The sequence below is a fragment of the Chaetomium fimeti genome (assembly GCF_033439085.1).
Source record: "Chaetomium fimeti strain CBS 168.71 chromosome Unknown B0H64scaffold_1, whole genome shotgun sequence".
Classification (NCBI taxonomy): Eukaryota; Fungi; Ascomycota; class Sordariomycetes; order Sordariales; family Chaetomiaceae; genus Chaetomium; species Chaetomium fimeti.
The window spans coordinates 780,501-804,052 of record NW_026944329.1 but is presented as its reverse complement, the minus strand read 5'-3'; the positions used below and the strand labels follow the sequence as shown (position 1 = coordinate 804,052).

At 57.7% G+C, this 23,552-nt stretch overlaps 6 protein-coding genes across 6 annotated transcripts; 4 read left to right on the top strand and 2 right to left on the bottom strand.

The window, feature by feature from the left end:
* Positions 1–699: 699 nt before the first annotated feature.
* On the top strand, positions 700–2,606 carry B0H64DRAFT_4976 (uncharacterized protein). Its single transcript, XM_062808331.1, has one exon. The coding sequence runs from the start codon at positions 843–845 to the stop codon at positions 2,496–2,498; it is 1,656 nt and encodes a 551-aa protein (XP_062663527.1). The 5' UTR covers positions 700–842; the 3' UTR covers positions 2,499–2,606.
* A 667-nt stretch (positions 2,607–3,273) lies between these two features.
* B0H64DRAFT_437206 (sulfate transporter family-domain-containing protein) lies at positions 3,274–6,188 on the bottom strand (the record flags this gene model as incomplete). The annotated part of the gene is made up of 4 exons (XM_062806228.1): positions 3,274–5,066; positions 5,117–5,660; positions 5,716–5,861; positions 5,915–6,188. 4 exons carry the CDS (start codon positions 6,186–6,188, stop codon positions 3,274–3,276), a joined length of 2,757 nt encoding a protein of 918 aa, XP_062663526.1.
* Positions 6,189–9,269: 3,081 nt separating this feature from the next.
* On the top strand, positions 9,270–11,382 carry B0H64DRAFT_4945 (rab-GTPase-TBC domain-containing protein). The gene is made up of 3 exons (XM_062808324.1): positions 9,270–9,964; positions 10,038–10,843; positions 10,902–11,382. The coding sequence occupies exons 1-3, from the start codon at positions 9,401–9,403 to the stop codon at positions 11,023–11,025; spliced, it is 1,494 nt and encodes a 497-aa protein (XP_062663525.1). The 5' UTR covers positions 9,270–9,400; the 3' UTR covers positions 11,026–11,382.
* A 2,522-nt stretch (positions 11,383–13,904) lies between these two features.
* B0H64DRAFT_4920 (hemolysin-III related-domain-containing protein) lies at positions 13,905–15,802 on the bottom strand. The gene has a single exon (XM_062808319.1). It carries the CDS (start codon positions 15,632–15,634, stop codon positions 14,147–14,149), a length of 1,488 nt encoding a protein of 495 aa, XP_062663524.1. The 5' UTR covers positions 15,635–15,802; the 3' UTR covers positions 13,905–14,146.
* Positions 15,803–16,581: 779 nt separating this feature from the next.
* Positions 16,582–17,356, top strand: B0H64DRAFT_369312 (Fms-interacting protein-domain-containing protein; the record flags this gene model as incomplete). Its single annotated transcript, XM_062802021.1, has 3 exons — positions 16,582–16,940; positions 17,017–17,260; positions 17,315–17,356. The coding sequence occupies 3 exons, from the start codon at positions 16,582–16,584 to the stop codon at positions 17,354–17,356; spliced, it is 645 nt and encodes a 214-aa protein (XP_062663523.1).
* Positions 17,357–21,049: 3,693 nt separating this feature from the next.
* On the top strand, positions 21,050–23,314 carry B0H64DRAFT_314697 (glycosyl transferase family group 2-domain-containing protein; the record flags this gene model as incomplete). Its single annotated transcript, XM_062800215.1, has 4 exons — positions 21,050–21,667; positions 21,793–22,018; positions 22,111–22,669; positions 22,723–23,314. The coding sequence occupies 4 exons, from the start codon at positions 21,050–21,052 to the stop codon at positions 23,312–23,314; spliced, it is 1,995 nt and encodes a 664-aa protein (XP_062663522.1).
* Between the last annotated feature and the right edge of the window lie 238 nt (positions 23,315–23,552).

The window sequence follows — 23,552 nt, the reverse complement described above, 5'->3', positions numbered from 1 at the left end:
TATGATGGCAGTGACGACCATGGCCATGACAAATTCCCAGATGCATGCCAGTGCCAAATATTGCTCGCCGCAGGTCGATCCATGTGCTTCGCCTGGCGTGGCTTCCCGACCGTTTCGCAACATCCCGCATCCCGCATCATCAACCTTCGCTCATCTCACCATGGACCAATCGACTTGTTTTGTCGAGAGACAAGTTCCCGGAAGCGGAGAGCCGTGAAATGGCTGCCACCTTCGCTTTCCCAAAGACGCTTCTCTATACGCTCGCGGATTACCAGTCGTAATTCGGTACTGCAGTCTCTCCTGCACCATCTCCTTTTGCGTCACCCCGGTCTTACAGGCCCTACCCGTCGGTTGTGGGTTGCCTACCGTTCTACCATCTCACCCTTCCCCCCTTTCCTCTTCCCCAGTGTGACCCCCCATGCAGGTTGCTGCAGGAATAGGGGCACAGGTCAAAGATACCCGACGTTTCTGCTATCCGTGCTGCCAGGTTGGCTGTTCCCGTGGCTCATGAGCACTGCGGATCACCCGGCCTGGTGGGCAGGCCATCCTCCATGATGTCCTCAGTTCTCCTTAGCCAAGACGGACACCAACCAACAGCCCTAGACCATGCCGCATTCAGTCTTTGCCCAACCCATTGGGCCGGCCAGGGCACTTGAACCAGCCGTCATACTTGCCAGGTACCTACCTGCTCTACCGTCCGAGTCATATAAGAGACCCGTGACAACATTCCGGGGACGCTATCGTTGGTTTGGATACACACCTGCTACTCCCCTCGGCCCCGATTCTGACGCCACTTGCTCTTTCGACCTTCCATCTCCTTTCCCTATTCCTCCCGGGCTCCAATGTCCTTATCCCCGACCACACGACTGAGCAGGCTTTCCCTAGAGTGTAACTCGGTCATTCCTCTAGACAAGGGCCGGATGTCATCCCCACGCACACCCGCTCCGATGCCTGACTCCGGGCACGCTTCGGACGCCAGTGACTGGGAGATTGAAGAGGAGGAGGAGGATGAAGAGGGTACAAACGTTGTGTCGTCGCCCACGGGGTTCAAGTACAACGTATCCCGGCTCTCGCCAGAAGCCCGGCAGGCGGCCAAGGGGCTCTTCAACCAGACATCCCCCAGAGAACCCCCTCAGATATCACTCGAGCTCTGCGGCGTGAGAGAGGAGGACTCGGAAGGTGCCGGCTTCTTCTACGCCTTCCAGATGCACGAGGTGGTGCCGTGCTCTGTAAGGATCGGTGCCCGGGACAGCGGGAGGTTCTCAACCCCAAAGTGCGAGTGCCCCGATGCGAGATACGGCCAAGCAAGCCCCTGCAAGCACCTCATCTGGCTCTTCGATAAGATCTCAAAACAAGCCCTTTTCGATCACGATCCTGACTCAGAGCTCAACTTGACCGAGTTTGGCTACCCCGAAGAGCTGGGCGACCCGTTCGACCAGATATCACAAATCGGTCTCGACATCCTTGCCGACGACCTCCGCTGCGACGCCTCCGAGCCCGACAGCGACATCACCCCTCCCAACCCGACTCGTGTAAGAGAAGCACGAGAAATGGTTGCTGCGGTAGCGGGCGTCCAGCCCTACGAGCTTGACGACTACAGGCCGGACCTAGAAGTCTCGTACAACCCCGACAACCTGATACGCCGTGGCGATCTGGGAGCGACCTTGTTCTCTCTCATTCTCGCCTCACACTCGCTCGCAGAGTGGGTGCGCGCCGAGCTTAGCCCGTCCGACCCCGCGGTCGACCCCTTCCGAAGCATCCAGTACCGAGTCATCCGTGTCATACAGCAACTAGACGCATCCTTGGACCCAGAGCGCGACCCAACCGTCGCTGAGAGGCGAGAGAGGCGGACAGGGGCCCCTCGAAGCGTGGACTGGGCATGCCGTCAAATCCAGCACAGCGTAAGGCGGATTGAGAAGCTTGTCTCCCGCGGCTCCAGTCCACTTTCCGGGTGGGCTCGGTCGTCCGCCGCCCGGTCTCTTGTTGTCATTCTCAAGGCCGTAGTCGGACAGAAGGACCTGTATGCACGTCTGGTCGGTGACCATGACACAGGCTTCGTCTACTCGGCACTCGACATGCTTGCCGACCAGAGCCAGTATATCGACGCGCTTGAAGAGATCATGGAGAAGATCGGCGTGTACGGCGCACCGCCTTCCTATGTCGCCAATATGCGGGGTCTGATCGCCCGCATGCGCAGTCACAAGGTCGAGGATGTCGGTGCGGCCAGCGGGAGCGGCGTCCCAAGGAGCGAGACGCCGCCACTAGACCAACCATCTCCGGGCGCTGTCCAACACCCCGAGCCAAGCCGCTCTAGCAGTAGCGTGCGGTTTCTCACCCCCGATCTGCCGGCGAGCGCTCGGGGGCGTGGTGGTCAGGGCGGAGGCGGCCGCGGTAGGGGGGGTGGGAGGGGCAGTGGGAGAGGCGCAAAACGCCCGGTCTCCCAGGGCAGCTCGCAGGAGAGTCCAGGGGGGCCAAAGAAGAGACCTCGCGGATCATAAGCTCCGGAGCGAGGGTTCTTACAAACACAAACGAGCGCGACCAACGCGCGCTTATTTAAACGGTACAAAAAACGTCAGGCGCGCTGGCCGCCTTGATTCGATCCATGAACGGAAACGGTAGCGGATTTTCGGTGTTTCTGTTTTTCGTATATACCATTCATTCTGTTACAAAACCCCTCGGCTCAGTGCCGCTAGATACCATGGGTAATCGGGATGTCACTCCGAACAGCGAAGAGTGGCAGAGGAGACACTCGCTGGCGGGTGCACAGGGCTGTCTGTCTGTTGGACACCTAGATAGAGGCGTGTGACTGCAGAGCTGGTTGACCCAGCTTTGCTGCAATAAAGACCGATATCGCTGAATCCGTTCGAACACTCGTGGCGTGACAAATTGGATGTTTACACACTGACTTGAGAGCATTACCAACACCCGGCCACGATAGAGTCATCAAGCTGGATTACCTTCACAAGTGCCCATGTTTTGGTGCGAAGACACAGTTACAACCTTGGTGCTAATCCGGCCGTCTTTGAAATGACTCGGATGAACTCACCTCGCATGTCCAAGCCACCACGATCTGGAAACGGATTGGCAAAACATCATCTCCCGGTTGCTCATACGCAAAATGAATTCTCTCCAGAAATGCTCTATGGGGGTATTTTCCAATCAGAAACCAAAACCCAAAAAAACCAATCCAACCCGCAATGCGACGCCCCAACGCCACCGCTTCCTCTAGAATTTACGCTCCCTCCCAACATCACCACCCACCTCACCAACTAATCACCTCAACGTTCCGCTCGTATCCGTGACCTCCCCGCTGCCCGCCCTCTCCCCACCAACCGCTGTCCCAGCCCCCGTCGCAGTCCCAGCACCAGCACCAACACCAACACCCGCACCGGCATCAGCCCCAACCGCAACCGCAACCGCATCCTGCCCAGCAACCTCAACCTCCCCGCGCGCCTCGACATTGGCCACGGCACTCTGCAGCGCACTCGTCAGATCAACATGGAACAGCGGGCGGTTGATGCCATGCACGGCCACCGTGCGGCCCGCATGCAGCGCAGGCGCAGGCGCCGCCTCAACACCTCCCTTCCCATCATCACCCTCTGTCTCAGCACTACCGCCATCATCCTCCCCCTTCGCCGACACACCACTCCCGCCACCACCACTCCCACCCTCACCCCCAGCAGCAGCAGGCAACCCCGCCTCCAAATCATGCAGACGATGCCGATGCCGACTAGGCGCAACCGAAGACGAAACCCGCCTCAGCTCCGTCTCCAACAACTTCTCATTATCCTCCAACTCCGCCGCGGCGGCCGCACTCTGCGCGCCGCCAATCTCCGCCACGGAGAAGATACTCCGCCACCGCAGATGCGGCACGTCCGGGCGAGCGGTCGGGTATCCGAACCCGGCCGCCGCGAGCGCCCGCTTCGCCCACCGGTTGCTGATGCAGGCGATGTGCCAGTCGACGGTTCCCGGGGCGGCGTAGCGGTCGAGTTGGTTTCGCACGTCGATGAGCTGCTGGACCGAGGTGATGTCGACGTGGTTGACGGAGCTGAAGTCGAGGATGATGGCTTTGAGGGTGGGGCGGTTGGAGGAGTCGTCCTCGTCGTTGTTTTCGTCAATGGCGGCGGCGGCGGCGGCGGCGGCGGCCTTGAGCTTGCGCCGGGACGGGCCCGGGTCGTTCCAGGGCCGGTCGCCGGGGCGGTCGAAGCTCTCGAGGTTGGTGCGGCGCGTGTGCGCGAAGATGTAGTCCGTCATGTACCCCAGGCTGTGGCTCGCGTTGGTGTAGTTGAAGCCTTCGGCGAAGCGGTAGATGAAGATGCCCGGGTAGGGGTTGTCCAGCTCCACCTCCGGGTTGGAGCCGTCGGCGTGGGTGATGGGGAGGAACACGTTGCGGAAGGGGGCTTCCGGGGAGCCCGTGAAGGTGCCGTACTCGCCGCCCCGGCGCGAGTCGTCGCCGACCACGTGGTCGTCGAGCATGGATGCGACGCTGACGCGTCCGAGGAACCGGCCCTTGGCCCGCAGGATGCGGTAGAGCAGCATGGCGGCCGAGAGGCAGACGGTGGCGTAGATGCCGTTCTCGATGGTTGAGAAGACGGTGACGAGCACGCCGACGAAGAAGATGAAGACCTCCAGCGGCGAGACGAGCCAGAACTGGTAGACGGTGTTTGGCGGCGTGATCAGGTCACCGACGGCATGGATGATGACGGCGGCGAGGGAGGCGTTCGGGATGTAGTAGAACACCGCGGGCAGGGCGTAGATGGCGAGCAGGACCACAGCCGCGGTGATGACACCGGCAAACGGAGAACGGACGCCGGCCTTTGACTTGATAGCGGTACGGCTGAAGGAGCCGGTGGCAGCATATCCGCCCAAGAAGGGGCCTAGCATGTTGGTGACACCGATGGCGACCATCTCCTGCGAGGGGTTGATGGTATAGTTGTTCACCCGCCCGAACGACTTCGAGATGGCGATGTGCTCAATCAACAGGACGATAACGGTGGCGGGCAGATAGCTGGCGAGGTTGCTCGCGATACGCTGGTTAAGCACGGGGACCGCCGCATTTTGAAAGCCTGCGTCTCGGTTAGTCTTGACTAGTGCCTACCCAAACTTTAGAACTCACCTCTCGGGACGTCGAGCAGGATCTTAAATTTCACTTGGTCCTCGGGAAGACCCCGGTTGACGAGCCAGCTGATCATGGTGTACAGGAGGATGACAAAGACAGTCCTCAGGGTCGAGAGAAAGAAGGCTAGGCGCTGGTGCTTCGGCCACCGTTTCGCAGCGAGCGAGCAGCCTGCCCTGATCAGGTACAGCATCGTCAGAGCACTAAGCCCCATAGCAGCATCCAGAGTAGTGCGGGGTAGGCCTTGAAGGGTGTGGATGAAGACGAGGTAGGGCGCGTCGCGAGTCGAGAAGCCTGTGATGCCCATCATAGAAGGGATCTGACCGACCACGATGTTAAGGGCCGAGCCAGTCATGAAAGCCGAGAGGGCAGTGAGCGAGATCAGATCAACGATCCATCCGCAGCGGATGAGCCCGATAAACAGGACGATGGAACCGGCAAGGATCGCGAGAGCGGAAGCGATGACATGGGCCTCGACGTCGGGTAAAGCGACGGCCAGGTCGGCGACAATGCCACCGGTAAGCTGCGACATGACGGCGACCGGCTGTGTGATACCGTCAGCACTTCCCAAGTTGCACAAATTGGTGGAGCCCACTTACACCAATGGTGATATCTTTAGAGGTGGCAAAAAACCAGTAGACCAATACGCCCATGAAGGAAGAGTAGAGACCGAATTGGACCTCGAGATTTGCCAGCTTGGCGTAGGCCATACCTTGGGGAACGACGACAGCGCCAATAGTGATACCTATGCGGCAGTGAGTGATCTGTTCCTATAACTACCAGAAGAGGGGTTCTTACCGGCAACGAGATCTCCAATGAGCCACTGCAAGTTGTAGTGTCCGATCCAGGAGAGGAAGGGGAACAGCGAGAGGGAGTACTCGTAGAGCTCCTGGCCTGACGGAATGAGGGTTCTCAAGTAGTCGACAACCTGAGGGGGCTCCTCCACAAAGGTGTGGTCCGTCCGGTCGGACACCACCGAAGCCCCGGGCCTGTCGAGCTCTCGGAAAGGGTCTTCATCCTGAAGTTTGATACCTAGCACTTTGGCCACAGTTTGGCGGGCCCTGAGAGGCATCGCGCCGTCTTATGGCTGAGACTGGGCGGCGCGGGCTAGAGAGACGGTCCTAGAGATGGGAATATGAAGATGTGAGGTGGTGTGTGAAGTCGAGTCGTTCTTCCAAAGCCGAGAAATGGGAGATATCAATGATCTCGGTTTGTGCGCGGAGGTTGGAAGTACAGATCTGTAGTATGGGAAGATGAAAGCGGACGAGCAATGGGTTGGCTCGGGAGCGCAGAAGTTCGCACGGGGGGCCCGCACAAATGAACGTGAGGGGGCGATTATGGCGTGTGGTGTCGAACAGCAGTTGATATGCTGCAATGATAATGGTAGAGAAGGCCGAGACTCAGAGACCGGTATGGCGCAGTGTTAAAGATGCGGAGGAGGTCCGTGTAAACTGCCCGGCGGCCAGTGCTCGATGAGAATCCTAGTTGATAGGGAGCTCTGAGAGGGGGGCAAGATGGAGAGAGGCCAGCTCCGAAGATATTAAGAAAGTTGAGTGCTTTTGCAATTGTCATCAAAATAGATACTGTGAAGAAAAGGGTTGACAAGGGCTTGGCTTGTCCCGCTCCTCGCTACTACACTACCAAGTACATCGACAGAATGTGAGGAAGCGGGTCTCGGAACTTGCGGAGAGCGGGCACCAGCTGGATGGCGCAATCGCTGCCTTGCCTATCACAGCTTAGCAGCGGGAGTTTGACAGTGGAACTGGGGCATCTTGGAGATGGAACCAGCCGTCAGGATATTGCCATGGCAGAGTTGGGCGAATAAGCTGCCCAGAAGGGACGAGGTGGCCTTGCTTGTGCCCTGGCCGGGACGAGGGGCAACGGTACATGCTCCGTCCCTGCTTTGTCGGGGGTCCTTACCTCCGTACCTCCGTTGCGTCCGGGGCATCCCCGAGGAAGTCGGAGGTGGTTGAGACGAAGGAACACCATAACTGTACACAGTAGGTAGATATGCCGGCTGAATCGAGTAATTTTGTGGTCATGGATACGACAATGCTTTTGTCACTTGCGCATGCATGCCACCTGCGGACGCCGTGCAGCCCGATACTGCCCAGACCGCCCAGCGGCATACCCCAGCACCCAAGCACCCAAGCACTCACCAAGCAACCGAAGCACGCCCAACAACGGTTTTTCGGCGGCAAGAGGCACCGGTGCTTTGGCGCGCTGTGCTTGGGTCCCATCGAGAGCGCAGAAGCGGCGTCATGGTGGGCAGCCGTGTCAGCGTGCCGAGCTGAGCAACGAATAAACTGCCGGGATGGCGATGATGCAATTTTGCCCCAACGATGATGTGCTCGCCAAGTTCAGCGCCTCAAAGCTTAACCCCCACGTTAACTTGAGAAATCGTCCAGCTCAAGGTGATTTCTCTCGGCTAGTCCAATAGCCATGATTTGTAAACCATAACCCCGCGTGTTCGATCTCGTTAACCAGCTTCCTGGATCGAGGGACGCGGCTTCTCGCGGCTGCGCGGATTTCCAGCATCTGAGATCCGAATGGGAATGTCTGCCCCGCTCTGCCGCTTTGACCTTTGATCGGCCTCCTTCGCAGTCAGGCTCGGTCTCTCAGACAGCGCCGACTGCCCGTGCAACGGATGTGATCCGACAGATTGCGAGGTCATAGTCGCATCCTATCGCCGTGTTACCACCCAAGTATGACCGCATAGTCTCGACGAGTCGCCGGGACAAGCCGAGCTCCTAGCCTGACGGGGAATCCGAGTCGGTGTGAGATCGCTGATCGGTGGGGTGAGAAACATCATCGAGAGAAAAGCATCGTGGAACCTGCCGCGGGGCCTGATCAGAGCGTGGAGACGCGCGGCCAACGTGCCAACCCGGGATGGAGATCTGTCCGGTGTCAAGGATCTCATGGAATCGTGAACCTAAAAAGCTACCCATGTGACTAAGACCATGTTAACATTGTTTGCTCAACATCGACTCCCGTCGGGGCGCGACGAGCCGCGACGAGCCGCATCGGAGCTTGTGGACAAAGCCGCCCGTCTCTGGCATGGGCAAAACCCATCCTTCGGGCGCGTGCCATACCGACCAATCCCCATGCAGCCGATATCCTATTCAGGAAAGCGAGGGGAGGCCACAGGTTGAAAACGGATGAAACATCGCACACACATGGGCAAACATGTGTGTACCTGTGTCGCCCATCCGATTGAACGCAGCGCGCAAGATCTGGATCATCAGAATATATCCCGAGACATCGACTTCATACTTCCTCTGCCTCAATCGCCAGCGGACAAAATCACTTCACACTGGCCTGGAGAGGAGCGCCCTCCCTCGGTCAAGGCTCGTCGCCCATGATTCCAAAACTTTCTCCTCGACGGCCCCAAATCATTCTTGAAGACCAGCAAAGGGAAGTGGCTTGCTGGGGTTAAAATCCCCCGGTCGCATGAATCCAACTTGTTTGCACTTTCAAGTTTAATTTCGAGATTTCGGTTAGGATTCAGTGAGCCTTGTCATTCGGTCCGGTGCATGCGAAGAAACTCGGAGTGGGATGGACTCGAGGACGTTTTTGCTGTTGGCATCGCTGGCTTTTCTCCGAAGATTGGTAAGATTGGTTGAGATTTGCATTCTTGACTGAACATCGCAATTCTTTGCTTGCAAATGCTCGAAAGTTTCCGGGCTTCGGTGGCTTCCAAAAGTGCGGGGCAACGGCCGGGGAACCGGGCGAGCCTGTGTTTGGTGGGGCATAAACCGCCAGATTGGGAAGCCCCTCGTTCAGCCACGCGAGATTCAAGAATGATCCGCCAAGGATCCGCGCGTTCCATGCCCCGATGAGCGAAGGAACTCACAGGATCTTCGAAAAAAAAAAAGAATTCCAAGACGAGGCACCGAGGAGAATTCGAGTCCGTGAAGACTGTCACGAGGGTGGCACAGGGTGTACTTCGTACCATACGATGTACACTACAGAGGTCGACCATCGCACAGGAGGAGAACTTGCCGTTTCGGAAGTGCAGTTGAGTTCGTTATTGGCTAAACGGACGCGTTGTCGCGAAATGAACACGGCGGCTGGGCCGTCCACAAGCGCACTTCCGGGTTGCGGGCAGCCCGCATTCAGGGCGCTCACTCGTCCAACTTTTCCTCCAACCTCCTGCCAGGATTCAGCCCAATCGTCAACCACCCTGCCTGAGATTTGCTGTGGCAGAGCGCTGCCATCTCCGGCGTCGTTTTCGTCGTCTCGAAACTTTCCCAATTAAGAGTGTTTAAAAAAGCCCCCTTTACAATGACCCTGCGAGATTTGAATCAATTAGACAGGATGCCGAGTCCGACCAAGGAAACCCAGTCTCCGCTAGGCCCTCTTTCCTCGGCGATGCAACTCCACCCCCCGAGCTCTCCGGGCCCTCAACGAACACTCAGGAGATTGCAGTCGGCTCACAGCCTGGGAGCGAAGGCTGCAGCCCAACCGTCGCTCATTTCTCAGCAGAGACTCCAACTCCAACCGCAGCAACAGCCCCAGGTCCAGTTCCAGAATTTGAACCAGCACCTCCAACGGTACCCTCCTGCCCCGGCGAGAAGACATGTGAGCACCAACCGCTCGCCACAGAGAGGACGCTCCAACAGCGACGCACCACCGATCCCCAACGCCGCCCAGTTCAGTACCGCGAACATGACGGCAGCAACGGCGACGCGCCGTTCTGCGCTCGGCAGGCGGTCCCTCGCGGCCGACGCCATGACTTTGGAAAGGCTCCTGCGGGAAGGACCCCCCAATGGCGACGTGGCGGGTGCCCTCGAGAGCACGCGACTCAAGATCCTCGACCAGGGCATCAGGTCTGACGGCGATGGCATGGTGAGCGGCACCCCGAGCAGCCGTGGCGGCCCTAGCAGGTGTGATTTCTCGGGTCGCTAACTCGAGAGCATAGTCTTCCCTCCGTATATACGTTTGGCTCATCCTCCTGAACGCGCCCATGCTCGAAACCGACAGTTACCTTTCCCTCATCCACCGTGGCGCGTCCCCCGCCTATTCGAAGATCCGCAACGATACCTTCCGCACTCTATCCACCGACCCACTCTTCCGACGCCGTGTGAGCGAGGCGAGCCTCATCCGCCTGCTCAATGCCTTCGCCTGGACACTACATGATGCTCGCGAGGGGCGAACGCGCGACCCGAGCGTGGCTAGCAGTTCGCGTCAATCGCTCGACCAATCCAGTAGCCGACCGGGAACGGGCTACAGCAGCGATTTCGGAAGCCCAGCCTCCTCTCCAGCAGCCAAGAGAGCGCGTGCCCTAACACTGACGACCGAGGGCTCCGTCACCAGCGTGACGGCCGAACCGGGCACCTATGTCCAGGGCATGAACGTTTTGGCAGCCCCCTTCCTGTACGCCGCCCGCAGCGAGGCCGAGGCATATGTCGCTTTCCATCAGCTCTTGACCAAGGAGTGCCCGGGATACATCCGCGGTGCTATGGACGGTGTGCACAAAGGGCTGGCGTTGGTCGACAAGGTGCTAGCCATCGTCGATCCTAAGCTCAGCCTGCACTTGCTTTCTAAAAACCTGTCGGCCGAGATCTACGCCTTCCCCTCCGTTCTGACGCTATGCGCCTGCACGCCTCCGTTGCCCGAGGTCCTGAGGCTCTGGGACTTTCTCTTTGCGTACGGGCCGCATCTTAATATCCTTTGCATAGTTGCGCAGCTGGTTATGATTCGCACCAAGATCATGGAATCGCCTAGGTACGCCCGGCTTAACTTTCACTTTCATTGAGCAGCATAACTAACAAATGACCACTAGCCCCAACAAGCTCCTCCGATCATTCCCAGCGCTCCAGGCCGACCAGATCAAGGCCACGACGCTCGCCGTAATAAAAATGATACCCGACGATGTCTACGCCGAAATTGTTGCTCATGCCCGGTAAAGCAAGCCATGCGACCTTTTGCCAACGCGACAACATCCGACGGCGGACGGTCTAGCGGGAACGAATTTTGAATACCAGTCCCTTTGACCATGCCCGTCTGGCCTAATACTAATACACGTACCGCCCTGGAAATGAATTCCCCAGCGGCACCTCTATAAGTCGCCGAGCCGCGATTGACGTGCCGGCGTACTGGGGGGCTCGACCAGCAACGAGACCAAGCGATCCAGGACCGCGATATCCCGCTGGCCCAGTCTCAGGATCAACCCATTGTGCACGCCTGGTCTTCCGGCTGCTTCCACGGGAGCAACCCCTAGGCTTAAGGACCTTGGTGGTGATCACTCAAGATCCGCGCCAGGGGGAGGGAGAATCGGAAAAGCGAATGAAGCGCCACTAACGCATTTACCCGCATACCGCGCGCGGTATCGAGATGGGCGATCACCTATCGTAGGAACCGAGTTGGTTTGTTCGCCCATACATAGCCTATCCAGCCCCGGCCCCCTCCGGCTGGGGCGAGACAGCCGTGTGGAAGAATTCCCATTCCATCGGGGTTCAATCAGGGACAATAAACCAACCTCCCCAGCCGCGCCGATCAACCCCCAAGCGTCGCGAACGCGCCTTCAGACGCGCTGCCACGCGACACATCGCCTCAGAGAGTCGTCTGGGAGAGAGCACGTCATGCTGCACTACTTTTGTAGGGAGGGGTGGTAGCGCAGGCTACCTCCCGACGCTAGACAGACATGTGTTACCACTTGCTGCGGGGCGGGGTGGGTGTTGCCGAACGGCCGGGTTTGTTGTGCAGTTGCAATCATCCGGCGGATTGATGGACGGCTGATATCTGACGGAGGGAGGGAGATAACTACTTAGACGGTTGGAGGGAGAGACAAAGGAGATCGGCGCGCTCTTTGCTTTGCCACGTTTTTTCTTGGTTTCAATCGGCCGGCAAATCGGCCTTATTACACCAACGGCGCGGTTCGAGTTGGTGTGCTTATTAGCCATGGTTTTACAGCTGTTCCTCCCTTGCTTGCAGTTTGAGTAGGTACCTATGCAGCGATACATAGCATTCTTGTTAATGCTTTTCCGACTACACAGTATCATCAGTTTGTCACTCAACTTAATCCGTGTTTTGAGGTAGCATTGGCTCTCGGACGCCTTCCGGCCACATGCGAGTTTGCTTGGTACTCGAGCCTGTGTGCTCTGTAATCTGTAGAACGGGTGGTTCGAGTGCCCAGGCTGGTGTCAGTCGACGTTTCACCAACCCCTGCATGACCGTCGACGCCATTTTTGTGTTCAGGCAAGGGGCGTTTCTTGGGGTTTCAATCGTTTTTCTCGACGAGCTGTTTCCTCGGGGAAGTGGATATTATTCCATGAGAAGGGAGCACAATATTGAAGGTGCGGCGGGCGGGCCAACGAAGCGTAGGGAGAGTTAATATACTACTACAGCAGCCGGATTTCATGTTCCCTAATCGTGCTCTCCCTGGGCTGGTCAAATCACGCGCTAACCCTCTCATCGCACGCGTGAAACAGCGGCTGTGACACCGAGCCGGCAAGTTCTAGGAGCTGTGCTGACCGTTGGGTCTGTGGATGATGCTGATATTAATATATATACCGTGGTGTCCTGTACCTTGCATACGCTGTGTGCCATGACGCAGATCCTGGCCACGCTGTCTCCGCTCCCCTAACCTCCTCTAATTTGGACCCTACATCTAATTTATTTTTCATCATCCGGACGTCTGCCAACCCGACGTCAAGTCTAATCCCCAAAAACGATATTTTAGAACAGAAATCTCACCGCAGCCCGGTGGCTTCCGCCTCTGGCACGACCAGTACATTCCTCCGTCCTCCCTGTGCCACGTCGCTCGGCATCTCCCAGCGGCGTCTGATGCCCGCTTGTCTCTCGTTACGCCCTAGCTAGTACGGCAAGGGGAACGCTCGGTCGCGTCTCGCAGCCTCTGTCCGGCGGGTACAAAAGACTCGCGCCCGCATCACTGTTCGGTGTCCACCGGTTCCGCCGTTTTTGCCACTCCCTGGTGGAAACAACGCGACTGCCATGTGGATAACAACGGACGCACTATAACGAGGACGAAAATCGAAATTTTGATCGCTGGATGCGAAGGGAGAACGGGGAGGGGAAACGCTGAAAACCGACAAAATGCATCAATGGGTGGTTGTGTGGCACCTGGCCGTCAGCAGCGTGCTGGCGGCGGCAGTGCCGGTAGCAGACCGGCAAAAGCTACTGGGGCACCTTGCTCAGATGTCAGGCGTTACGCGACAGTATATGTCGTGCGGAGAGACGTATGGTGACGGGTGGACGAAGTGTGGGAGTCGGGTATGTTCCCTTCGCTGTTCGCTCACATGGAGATATTTGGTTTGCTGAATGATGAGATCAGAATAGCAAGTCCTGCTATAGTCCGGCTTTGGGACATGTAAGTTGGCCACCTCCGTTCCGTACACGGCTGCACGACTATAGCTGACCTGCAGTGAAGTCGTGCTGTGATGTCGACAACAGTTATTGCGAGGTGGGGACATGGTGTGCACCAGTCGCTGGGTATTGCTGCTTGGACGTAAGGGCTCGCATCGTCTCCGCCGAAGAATGGCAGGAATGCTGACAAGTAGCGTAGACCGAAGACTTGGAGACATGTGCTGAAAATGCAGGCTTCGTGTTGCCGGGTCTCAAGATTTTGGAAAGCCTCGCAACGACGGCACCCCCGGAGCCAACAATACTGAGGACAAGACCGGATATATGACAGGGCGAGTGTATCCAGTCTTGCCAACAGGAATAGAACCCTGGGCTCAGCGGCTTAAAGCACCAAATACCGATTCAGCCCCGAGATTCCACCGTTCTTTCGTATCTGCGGGGCACTGAGCATGATAGGAATCGGCTCCCATGAGATTTGAGCAGTCGGATTACCCGTGATGCTTCACCGAAAGCGGTGGCGGTGATGGCATAACGCATGAGGACAACCCCCATTGCCAGCATTCTGAGCCAGCAGCAAAGCGTAGCGCGCCACAGGAGAAGACGGATGGTGTGCGGTCGACGGTGCTGCCATGTGGCCACCTGAAGGAAACAGCCCCTGTGCCTGCCCCCCTGGATTGAGCCGAAAAGCAGATGGAGATGGGAAACTCAGTATGCTGTGCAACCGTCCTTGGCGAGTTTGAAGGCGTGGGCGAATAATTCTTGCATAGCTGTGTAATGGAACAGAATACCCCCGAGCACAGCAATGTGCCAAAGGTTGTGACTGCCACCGACGTAGTCGAACATGCCGGGGCGCCACCGCTCGGGGACTTTGCTGGCATAGACTAGAGCGCCGACCAAATAGACAAGAAGCGATTTGCCGATCGGAGTGTAAAACTCGAAGACCGCTTCGGGGTTGCGCGTGATCGAGAGCTGGACAATCGGGAGGAAGCCGGTCGCCGCGAGCGCGACGTAAAAGGCAACCCTCGCCCATGCCATATCCTGGCCGTTGAACCGGGGATGCCACGGAAGGACAACGCCGCCGATGCCCAAGAGAGCGGTGGTAACCATGTAGACCCAACGGCTCACGGGCTCGCAGTAGAAGGCGGTGTACTCGGTTGTCATAATGGAGGCGGCGATCAGCAGGGAGATGCCGGTATAATCCACACAAGCGAACATGGAGATGAGGCCAACATCGGCGACTGAGCTCATCGTGTGCCAGATGACACTGCAGATCAAACACTGGCAAGCGGCAAAGAAGAAGACTGCCGCGATGAAGATGTCGGTCTTGGAGCTCTGGGAGAAGTTTGTGCTCGTGGGGTAGAAGTAGAAGGCGATGGCGAGGACGAGAACGAGGCCGATAGTATGGGACCAGATATTGACGAGCTCGTTGGAGAAGGTGAAGGCTGACCTCACGCAGGCGAGTTTGGTCTCGGAGAAGCGGTAGCCCTTGGTGATGTGCGGGTTGGTCCTCCAGGGTATCGGCAGATCTTCGTACCGGATCAAGCCGTGCTCTCTGGCCCGGGTGATGGCGCGCTGAACATGGTCCTCGAGGGTCTCGGCGGCACGGATCGCTCTCTCGATGCCCCCATCGACAACGCGGTGCGCCTCGTCTATGAGGCTCTCGGCGGCATTCGCAAGCCCCTTCTCGCGGAACCTCGCCGCCTGCTCCTCCATCTCCTGCAGCATCTCATCGAGCAATTCGATGCCGACCTTTGCCTTCTCGTTCAGCGAGCCAGCCGCAGACAAGGCCTCGTGATAGCCAGATTCGAGTGTCTCCACCATAACGTGCAGTCGCCTCCGCCCGGCACCCATGACCTCCTCCGAGGCCTGCGAGCATCGTGTCCGAACAGCCTGCAGGGTCTCGAAGACGGCCGAGATGTTAGAGTCCAAGCTAAGTTCCGCATAGTTTTCCCAATCCTCGAGCCGCCGTTCGAGCTCGGTCAAGAAAAGATCCAATTTGAGAAGCAGGCCTTCCTCGCCCTCCATAAGATGGTTGACGATGGACTTTCTCCTCTGCAAGAAGTGGGAATGACGCCGCCTCCGGGCGTTGGGCCGACCCTGGGGCTGCGCCCCGGAAGACGCGCCTTTCGGAGCATCGTCACAGGAGCCAAAAGTGAAAGGGGCGGGACACCCCATGTTGGATGAAACATCCATGATGGAAAAGAGAAAGTATAAACAACCGGATATACCCTACACAGTCTGGTGCGACTGGAAGAGGTGTTCGGTTGGTGTAGCAGTAGATTGTAGCCAAACAGGAGGGGCACTGTTGTATGCAGGGCCGGCTCGAAGGCAAGCAACCGGGAAATGAGGGATCGGGTGCGACGTGTATTCTGGTGGTGAGGGAAAAATCGTTCCTGTTTGGTCGCCACTCGCTGTTTGGGAATCCAGGTTGTTGGTTATGGAAGAAGGGGAGATGGCTAGGAAGGGGAAATTCTAGAAGCGAACATCAGGGCAATCCCGGACAAAAGATCCGATTCAGTCAAAGATCTGTCATGGGCTGTGCGCATTGGTAAAACCAGGCCAGGAGGTTGAATGGAATGTCGGATGAGATGGAAGTAAATACCTACATGGGACTTCGGGAGAGGGGCTGCTGTCAGTTAGGTAACCGCTGGTTCTCCATGGCTGCAGCGAAGGCCGAGCCCAAGGCCTAGCGCCCGAAAGCGCCCGCTCTGGTGCATTCAACAATGTGCCAGGGCGCCAATTACTGCCGTTGTTGCCGCTGCAGCCCCACAAGCTCAACACCAATACTAAGCCAAGGATGTGTTGCTTTTGGCTTTCCTTTCGACAACTGGAACATCTTCCGACGCATGTGAAGCCAACCCCCGATAATTCGCCAGCGCAAAGAAGCTCATCATCACCACGTCAAAATTTGTTGGCCGCGTCCCTCCACTATCCCCACTTGAATTCGGACAACGAAATCCCGAGTGACTTGGCCCAACGCTCCCCACGACCGACTGCACCTCACTGCATTCCCTCACCACGAACGCACATCCGGCCCACATCTTTTCTTGAACCGGCGGCCCGATCGGCCGAACCGACTTCCGTCGCATCACTGCCCACCACCAGCCAACTCAGCAAGCCATCCAAGAAAACATCCAGCCATGGCGATCGACGACCACATCACCGACCCCTCGCTGGCATCGGCCGTCGAGACGTCCGGGGCCGCGCGGGAGCAGGCGCAGGCGCTCGTCGACCTGGTCGCGCAGGCCATCGCCGCCAACACCGCCGGGCCCCTCCCCGCCGACGCCCTGACGGAGATCTCGAAGCAGCAGAAGCTGCTCAACACCAACCTCGCCCACCTGCGGGGCCTGCACCGGGCCGCCCACTTCCGCGCGCGCGAGACCAAGAGCCAGACGGCCGAGGCGCGCCACGAGGTCGATGTGCTGCACCTGCAGCTCCAGAACCTGTACTACGAGCAGCGGCACTTGGAGGGAGAGATTGCCGCCTGCGAGGGGTTTGAGTGCGTGTTTCTGGTTCTGTTCTGTTATCCTTGGGGATTTGCTGTTGCTAACGGTCTTCTTTTTGTTGTTGTTTAGTCACACATACCAGCTCCTCCCGTTGATTCCGGTAGAGGAGTTCCTATCCCAACACCCCGAGCATGCCGACGCCGACGAGAACGCGCTGATGGTGGCGCGGATCAACCATGAGAGGGCAGAGCGCGAGACACTCGAGCAGCAGCGACTGGAACTGCAGAAGCGGAAGCAAAAGCTCATCGCCGAGAACAAGAAGCGGAGAGACGACCTGGCGAATCTCGACAAGGATCTGGAAAAGTTTATTGATGTAAGTTACGGCTGGTGTCACGGACGACCATGTCACTAATGAGTTGGTTCACAGGCCGCCAAACCCATCCAGAAGATGTTCGAGAAGGTGGTGTGAGGGTACATGAGCAGGATACGGCTATGATCGCCCCTACGATCAGATCGGCTATGAATGTGGATTGAAAAGCTTGCGGTCACAGACGCCAGGGACCCCACCCCTTTGTGGCGTTTATTGAGCCGTGTAACCTGGAAGCTCAGAGAAAGTCGAGCTGCTGCAGTGGGGGATTGAGAAACAGGCAAGGGCGTGAGCCTGGTTTACTTCGACGCCCAAACACCAACAAACAACGGAAACAAGCACACTGTTCGATCTAGGAGACACTGGGCAGCATGGACGTGAGGGAAGCGGCTCTCCCGTATCGGACCCGGATGGGGGCCGGCTTGTGGAGGCGGCCACCTCCGGAGGGCGTGTGGGGCAATATCGGGTCCTCGGCACCCTTCCGTCTGCGCATCCCGGGCCGCATCTCGAATTGGACCGTGCCTTTCCCGGCATCTGTTCGCCTGGAGAAGTCGTGGGTGGGACAGCTTCAACACCACTGAGACTTTTAACCCAAGTCTAATGCGGTCTCCCGGGGATGGCAAGCCTCTAAACCCAGCCCAGCCCCGACGTCGCAACATGTCGAAATGATGTGGAAGCATACGAGTGGATGCGAGCTCTCGGCCGCTGGAAACGGGACCTTACACAGTACACGATCGGGAACATGCATTTGCCCCATCGTTGTTGGTAACTAACCGTATGAGGAGAATGGAGGAACCAAGTACGCATGCTCCTTCAATTAGCCCGGAGATTAGATCGATAAGCGCTTGCGCGGTGGTGAGATGGCGGGGTCGGTAAATTCGCGAGCCCTGACAGACGCGTCCAAGACGCGAGAGAAATCGTTAAAATTGCGACGAGTGCTCATTGGTGTGACAACGCCGAACAAGGCTGAAAAACGGGACCCCAAGTGACGGGCCGGGGGGCGGGATCACGGCGCAGTCCGGTCGGAGACACGCTGCTCGCCAGCCGGAGGCATGCTCCGAATGGACAGTCGAACTTTTTGAACGTGGGGTGTTGCGCAAGCCTGTCATCAGTCAGCCATGTTTCGAGCCATCTTCCTTTCCCCTTCTTCTGCAGTGAATTGGGTGACACAAATGAAGTGTTGTGACCGGGTTCAACGCAGCCTCCCGGTTCACCAGCGATTGCTGACGGGGAACCCGAGCTTGTCTCAGACCCCCATGATCACCGGGGTATTGTACGAAAGGGCGCGAAAAGTACGAAGTCCACGGTAATGACAACGCACCACAAGGAAACGCGCCGAGCCGCCAAGCTGGATCACCAGTTTCCGCGGACTGAAGAGTTGACCAACCCATTGACCACCTCGGCCCCGACGTTGGTTCAGACCAGGGCCAAGCGAAATGATGTCGCCCAAGGCTGACAGGGGAGGAAAAGAAGCTTCAAAAAAGGTTTGCGAGGCCCTTGCCGATTGGGGCAATCGCCGGAAAAAGACTGAGGTCTCGGCGAGCCAATGGGTGCTCGTCACATCCTGGATTAAAATGAGATGATCGTGCAGGAGTTGCCGAGCTCGTCAGATGAGCGAGGCCTCCCGCAATACATGTCGTTACGCGGATCGTGCCCGTTGCGAAAGAAACCGGGCGTCGTTCGGCAATCGAGTGAGCATCCATCGCCAAATTGCCCAGCCCTGCGGAGTGAGGTCCATACCTCCGGGGTCGCCAAAGCCTGGACAGCATCGAGAAATCCCAATCGAAAGTCATCTTGCGTCAGCAACAAGGGCGGGCTGGTCAGCCCCAGGCGATGCAGAACTGACATCCACCCGACATCGTCTCAGAATTCGTCGGCAAGCATGGCTGAGCATGCTCGCAGAAAATTACTCGTACCGGGTCGTAACGCGCTCGAGTGTTCCCATTTCAAAGCACAGGTGGGGGGAAGCTGTCCCTGTCTTTTTTGCGAGTCCAATGGCACTTCGATGTGCTTGACAAGAAGGAGGAGCTCCCATCATAATTTCCCCAAAGTGGCATCGATCCACCAACCAAAACAGAGAGGTACGGGACGGGAACAACTTGACAGGCCGGGGAGGCTGGTAATTTGACCTTTCCCAGGAGCCCAGCTCCAGCTTTTTTGCCCGTGCTTTGGTAGCAATGACAAACGGCATTGTGCCGACTTGCCGGCTCGTTCCCGTTGCCCAGTCAGGTCCTTCGATATCTCAACAGGATGGCGATGCGGGTCATGCTGTGCGCAAGCATTCAGAAACAGACCTGGGGCCCCACACCAGGAGCTCCAAGCTGCCCGGAATCAACCTCCCAAGCGATTTCTGCCGCCCGACCGGCCGCAGCTCCCAACCGTTCATGCTGGCCGCGTGGGAAGCACGGGAGAAGCAATGGCGCGAAACGGTGCTCAACCCGACCTTTGTTTGACCTCCATTTGGAGTATCTCTTGACGGCGACGATGCAAGCATGGCTCGTCTTGGAGGGATACACCGCCGTGGTGGTCGGTGGAGTTGATCCCCACGCGTGTCTTGACGACGGTCTGTGGTTGGTGAAGGAGACCGTCATGTCCCTTTTTCTTGCTGCTAGGCAGGCAACAAAGCTGCAAGCGACAAGCAACCGGGCGAGAACTACCGCTGCTTGGCAGTGACTTGGAACCCGAACATTTCTCAACGTGACCCTGAGTTTGTCTCAGCCGCCCACTGATGGGAAACCATTGCTGCCGTCACCGTTGCGTCCTGTGCGTGTCGCCAAAAATGGAAGACTCAAAACGTTGAAGCAAGCTCCCGCGTCCTCGGTCCCTTCCCCGCAGTTTTCCCAGGTACATTGTAAAAAGGTAAGTTTGGTGGTGCAAGTGGCGTAGTGGCTCCGTCACTGCCCCCAAGAGCAGCACTGCCGAGTCGTGAACGAGGGCAGTGAGCCGTGACTCGGATGGCGACCGAGTCGAAGGGACCAATTGCGGGCTCCATCGCCAACCCGTTCAAAAGGTTGAGCAAAAATCGGCATCTGGAGCAAACATCGGTTTCTTTCCCGCTTGCCGCTTGCCGCTTGCCGCTTGCCGCTTGCTTGCGAGAAACGTTTCGGCACCCATGCTTCGCTCTCTCCAGGGTGGGAAATTTGTTACCCGAACAGGGCAAGCGTGAGATATTGGACAGGCTCACCTCACCGCATCCCTGTTCCTGGTGGTGCTCATCCAGCCTAGCCAAAAGTAACACCCTAGCCCGAGCACTGTGCATGGCGGGCTGGCGCTGAACGCGCGGGCTTGCAGTCCCCCCTTTTTTTTTCTGCTGATGGCCTGTCGTGGGTTTCATCGACGGCGACCCTCAGCTCCCAGCACGTTTCCCGACACAGTACAGATACTCCGTAGTGTACAAGCCCCAGCGCACCAGAACTGCGCCGCCTGACGGGAATCATTCCACCCCAATATTTCCCTCTTTTTCCTTCTTCCCTTTTTTTTTACCCTCTCCTCCCGCAGTCCCTCCTTCCCGTCGCTCGAAGCTTGCGCCTGTGGACCTGTTGAAGCATCACGCTGAGTGCATCTCGACTCGCGTCCCCTCTGTCCACACTGGCCTCCACCAACTCTCGACTTCTCACATCACGCGGTCAAGCTGTCGGTCACCCGTTCGCTAGCCCCGATCAATTCATCGGCGCATCTGATTCACAAGGGAATTCCAGCAACGCGACTCGCCTACCCGGTTCCCTCGCCTGGTCAATTCGCGACATAATTTGGGGCCTCTGATTCTCGACCTATTCGCTCGTGCAGTCAAACACCATGTCGATCTTTGCGTGGTGCAGCCGCCGCGTCGGAGGGCTGGCGATGCTGGGCACCATCTCGCTTTCATACTTGGTTATCTCGAACGAACTGGAAAACCGACGGCATACTTTCAAGTATGAAACACTCGACAGCCTTAGTGCGCCGCCGCATCGCGACCCGAAAACTGGCGGCGGCTTGCTCAAATTATTCTGTTACTACTGCCTACTCATCCACTTCCTCGTCTTCATCTTTCCGATCCGGTCCTGCTGGGCTGTTTTCAACATCACGGGGAGCCTGAAAAAGGCCGCGCGCACCAGGGCCATGAGGGACATCAAGTTCGGCCACCGCCGCCGTGGCTCGTCGACATCGCTCTCCAGCTCCGAGACGTTGACCTCTTCGCGCGATATCAGCTCCACCTCGAGCAGCGAGGCTGGCGATTTGGAACTCGAGGGCTACGGCGACGGCGACATTGCTCCCGACCGCGTCATTCACGCAATTGTCATCCCGAACTACAAGGAAGAGAACGACACCCTGAGGGAGACTCTCGAGGTACTCGCCTCGCACCCGCAAGCGCGCAACACCTACGATGTGAGTTTGCTCCCCTTCTTTCCCCCGCCGCAATGCCAGCTGGCAACTGTTCTTGAGTTCTCCACGCAGTCGTTTGTTGGAGTGGCGACAGGTGGAGTAATGATCTTCAGGGGAACATCTTTGCTGTTTTTGCGTTACCCGATAACTCCTCGGAGCTAACCACGGCGAATCAGGTCTACCTTGCCATGGAGCAGAGAGAACACAATGCCGAGACGAAGGCCATGAGGTTCACCAACGAGTTCGCCAAGAAATTCCGCTCAATTGACTTCACGATCCACCCTCCCGACATTCCGGGTGAGCTGGCTGGCAAGGGCAGCAACATGGCATGGGCTGCGCGGAAGCTGAGCGAGAAGTACAACCTGGGCCAGCGGAAGGACGTAATCGTCACGGGTATCGATGGTCAGTGTGCCCCGCCAGTTGGCCTGGATCAGGTCAACGGCCATTGCGCTATCTGTGCGTCAGGATTCGCTAACCAAACTTGCCCAATGCAGCCGACAGCCACCTCTCGTCCAATTATTTCGCCAGTGTGACCACCATGCATGTGGCCTATCCCGACGTGGCTACCACAACTCTGTACTCGGCTCCCATCATCTTCGACCGGAACGCCCACAACGTCCCCGCTATTGTCCGGGTCGCTGACATCCTCTGGTCGGCCGCTGGCATGTCCGGGCTATACGAGGGTTCAACAATTGCCCCGCCCACGTCCGTCTACTCCGTACCTCTCGAGCTGGTCGACCGTGTTGGTGGTTGGGACTGCGACTCGGAGGCCATCGGCGAGGATTTTCACATGTACCTCAAGTGTTTCTTCGCCCTCAACGGAAATCTCACCGTGCGGACGGTCATGAGCCCTGTCAGCCAAACGAACGTCACCGGTGGTGGCCGCGGCAAGGGGCTTCCTGGCATGGCCCAAGACGTTCGCGCTCGGTACAAGCAGGCTATGAGGCACATGTGGGGTGCTCTCGACTCCGGTTATGCTCTCAGGAAGGTTGTCGAGGTCTGGAAGGAGAGAAAGCACACCTCGAGGGCGTTCCGGCCGCTCCACACCTCAATGTGAGTTGCGCCGAGATAAATGCGGGTGGCATGCAATGGCTAACATGAGCTAGGAACGACGACTCGGACACCTATGTTCCGGAGTCGCAAATCGATGGGGTAGATGCTGAGGCTGTCCCCGAGAGCGGTATTTTCTCCGACGTTGTGTCCGATACCCTGAAGGAACCCGATTGGGAGCGCATTGCCTTCATGGGCCATCGTTTGTTCGAAGCCCACTTCCTGCCGGTCCAAACGACCATCATGATCGTCGCTTCAACTCTCTACATGTGGGCTGCCGACGGCACCGGCGACGTTCACGGAATTTCCTGGATCTTCACCGTGTGCAACATCCTCCGGACGCTCGGTGTCATGGAAGTCGCCTTGTACCTTTTCCTGTACGAGCGCTTCCACAAGATGTGCGTTGAGTCGCGCGAAAAGGAGATGGGCGACGCCGGTCTGTTGAAAGGCATGCATTTCTCGAAGAGAGAAGTCAAGACCAACTACATCGACTACGTCATGGTGCCGCTGGTCGCTCCGATTTTCGGTTCGATTCCGTGCGCGCAAGCGCAAATATGCCACTTCTGGACTCTGGATTTGGTATACACGGTCAGCAAGAAGGTGACCCGACGGAGGGCGAAGTCGATGACGGTTGATGCGTTGGTATAACACCGCATGCATGGATTACGACAACTTTTTGCTGCTTTCGATTTCGACGACCTCTTCTTTTTCCCCATTTGCTCACTCGGCTAATTCTTCCTCCCGGACTCGGTCCTGCCGTCCGATTTTGACGACAACTCGTGGCGAGAAGCTCGCCAGCATAACCATAACCAAACACACCTCCGAGTTCTGAACCCCGTTATCTTCGCTTCTTGGGAAATGTTTATTTTTGACGGACCCGGGCGAC